Source organism: Urocitellus parryii (assembly GCF_045843805.1).
Source record: "Urocitellus parryii isolate mUroPar1 chromosome 8 unlocalized genomic scaffold, mUroPar1.hap1 SUPER_8_unloc_1, whole genome shotgun sequence".
Classification (NCBI taxonomy): domain Eukaryota; kingdom Metazoa; phylum Chordata; class Mammalia; order Rodentia; family Sciuridae; genus Urocitellus; species Urocitellus parryii.
Genome location: NW_027551785.1, coordinates 28,217 through 31,461, shown reverse-complemented (window position 1 = coordinate 31,461; position 3,245 = coordinate 28,217). Strand labels below are relative to the sequence as shown.

Genomic DNA, 3,245 nt, shown 5'->3' with positions numbered 1-3,245 from the left:
GCAAAAGCCCCAATTTGGCCTTTCTCTTCCTGCTGTGCAGCCCTTGGAGTCTAATCTGAACACAGAGGCTGTTGACTCTTGAATCCTATTAGTCACTCCTCTCAGAACCTTCTGGTGGCTTCTAATTTCACTGGGAGTGAGAGTGAAATCCTTGCAATAGTCTATGCACTATTTTGGATCTGGCCCCGTCCACCTGTCTGTCCTGCCTGACTGCCGGATTCTGCCCCTGCTCATGCTGTTTGGGCCATACTGGTCTTCTTCCTGTTCTGTACAAACATCCAGCTCATTCCTGCTTCCCGGCCTCTGTTCTTGCTGATCCTTCTGCCTAGAAAGGTCTTCCCTAGTATCTGCAGGGCCGGATAGCTACCTCCTTCTTGTCTTTGCCCAAGAGTGACCTTATGAGTGGCATCTTTCCGTCACTCCAGGCAAAATAGAAACCCCAGCCTGCCCTTCTCCAGCTCAGCTCTGCTTTCCGCCGCAGCACCTGTTGTGCTCGGACGTCAACTTGTTGACGTTGTGGTTGATCTTTGGCTACTGACAGCCTTCCCACTGGAATTTAAACTCCAAGAGGCTGGTGTGTGTTCTGTTCCCTGCACTGCTGTGTCCCGGTGCCTAGAACAGCACCTGGCACTGAGTACTTGTTTGACAGGTGAGCTTGAGGAGCACAGTTGCAAACTTCTAACTTCATGGTAGAGTGAGTTCTGGTCCTTGTGCTGGGTTCCTGAAGTTATGGGGGGTCTTTGTCTTCTAATTACGAAGGAGAACCTGCCCCACTGGAAGGAATTTCCTGAATCCCACCTGCATGGCAGAGGGACGCGTGAGTGGGGAGGTGCAGTCGGGACAGGGTCCCCTGGGCTTCTGGATCACACCACTGGGAGGCAAGCACCCAGCTCACCAACTGGAACTTGGCCCTGAGCCACCGGCAGATGGTAACCCAGGATGAGGGGCGACCGGGGATGGGAAACATCACCAAATCACTTCTTTCTCTTTTCGAATGTCTCATCTCATCGGCATTAGAGAGCCACACAGTCCACTGAACTTCTTAAAAGTAACCTGGAGGTCAGGATTCTCAGCAGAAATCTCCCTTTTATTTCCATGCACCGCTTTTCACTGTTTGTTTGTCTGGCTTGTTCACAGACCGTCACCTGAAGCATCCCGCCGAGGTCTCCTCATGGATGGGTCCAACGTGATCCCGACGGTCGCGGAAGCGTCCCTGAACGCCTCGGGCCGCGGGAACGCCTCCGTGGGGAGTCCGCGTCCGCACATCCCCGTGGTGCACTGGGTCATCATGGGCATCTCCCCGCTGGGGCTGGTGGGAAATGGAATTCTCCTCTCGTTCCTCTGCTTCCGGATGAGGAGAAGCCCCTTCACGGTCTACATCACCCACCTGTCCATCGCGGACATCTCCCTGCTCTTCTGTATTTTCATCCTGTCCATCGACTACGCTTTAGACTATGAGCTCTCTTCTGGCCACTACTACACGATCGTCACGTTATCGGTGACTTTCCTGTTTGGCTACAACACGGGCCTCTATCTGCTGACGGCCATCAGTGTGGAGAGGTGCCTGTCAGTCCTCTACCCCATCTGGTACCGATGCCACCGCCCCAAGCACCAGTCGGCACTGGTCTGCGCCCTCCTGTGGGCGCTTTCTTGCTTGGTGACCACCATGGAATATGTCATGTGCATCGACAGCGAAGAGGGTCACTCCCGAAGTGACTGCAGGGCGGTCATCATCTTCATAGCCGTCCTGAGCTTCTTGGTCTTCATTCCCCTCATGCTGGTGTCCAGCACCATCTTGGTGGTGAAGATCCGAAAGAACACGTGGACGTCGCACTCCTCGAAGCTGTACATGGTCATCATGGTCACCATCATCATATTCCTCATCTTCGCCGTGCCCATGAGAGTCCTCTACCTGCTGTACTACGAGTACTGGTCCACGTTCGGGAACCTGCACAACCTCTCTCTGCTCTTCTCCACCATCAACAGTAGCGCCAACCCTTTCATTTACTTCTTTGTGGGCAGCAGCAAGAAGAAGCGGTTCAAGGAGTCCTTAAAAGTGGTTCTGACCAGGGCTTTCAAAGATGAAATGCAGCCTCGGCGCCCGGAGGGCAATGGCCACACCATCTCCATCGAGACGGTCGTCTGAGGCCTGAGGAGGACAGAAGTGTGGACAGAGGTGGTGGAGCACAGGTGACTGACTTCAGCGTGTTTAAACTCCTGGTCCCAGAAGGATGCCCTTTTCCTATGCATGAGACGCCGACAGCCGTGAGAGTCTGCTCTTGTCCTGTCTCCGCTGGAAAAGCCTGAGTCCGCGTCAGGCCTCTGTCACTTCTGTACTTAACAGTCCCCTCTGTGCTCTTGCTGGCCCTTCTGGTGGCGTTTTATTGTGATTCACAAAAGCTACTCCATAGCTGTGACCAGGAGAGGGACCACCACAAAGTGTGCAGCGTGGAGGGAAGAACCAGGGCTTAGCCTGACTCTGCCGTCTGCACCCCTGGCATCAGGCGGTGCTCTGACCTGCCTGCGCCTCCCTCCCTCCCTCCCTCACTTATGAGATACTCACAGAGGCTGTCTGGACTCCCAGGGTCGCTGTGGGGGTGAGGTGGAGTTATGTCCAGACCTGGCACGTGGTCAGATGTTCAATGAACACCCTCCTCACGCCTTCAAGTGGGAGATGAAGCGCTCATTTCTGCCTGGTAAAGGGCACGCGCACAGCTCTGTCTTGCCCAGATATTGTCACATCTTTTAAAATGTTGGGTGTCGTTGGGCGAAGGCCTTTTGGCTCACAGTGTGACAGCTTCTCGTGGCGTGGCACCTTAGGAGCTTGGTGTCAGCTGTGAAGACAGGCACTTGCCTGCCCGGGGAGTTCCCTGCGGCTTCCTTTCCCTGGCTGCCTTGACTCGGGGCTGGCACGTCGACTTCCTCAGACGCAAGCTCACGAGGCCGGCTGTGTTCCGAAGACCCCCCTCCAGGGTGGGTGATCGGTAGCCACAAGTCCTCACCTCAGCCTGGGCAGGCCTCTGCAGCTCCATGCCTCCCTTCTCGAGGCATTCCGTCCATGGTTCCTGGAAGGAGGCCCAGCCGCAGGGCTGGCAGGGAGGCAGCCACACCCGGAGGGATCTGGAGGGTCTTCCTCAAGACAGATCTTTGCACGGCTCCTCCAGCATCTCTACTCAGCACAGGCCCAGGGCAGGCTCTGCCTCCTGCCTGCTCAGAGTTGCTGTCCCCAGGCAGCTGGCCCCGAG

The 3,245-nt window shown here is 55.9% G+C and overlaps 1 protein-coding gene across 1 annotated transcript; it reads left to right on the top strand.

The window, feature by feature from the left end:
* Positions 1-1,171: 1,171 nt before the first annotated feature.
* On the top strand, positions 1,172-2,146 carry LOC144251522 (proto-oncogene Mas-like). The gene has a single exon (XM_077794391.1). The coding sequence runs from the start codon at positions 1,172-1,174 to the stop codon at positions 2,144-2,146; it is 975 nt and encodes a 324-aa protein (XP_077650517.1).
* The last annotated feature ends 1,099 nt before the right edge of the window (positions 2,147-3,245 follow it).

Bases quoted from the DNA above. Each gene is read 5' to 3' on its own strand.
- LOC144251522 (XM_077794391.1), top strand. From the start codon at position 1,172: ATGGATGGGTCCAACGTGATCCCGACGGTCGCGGAAGCGTCCCTGAAC.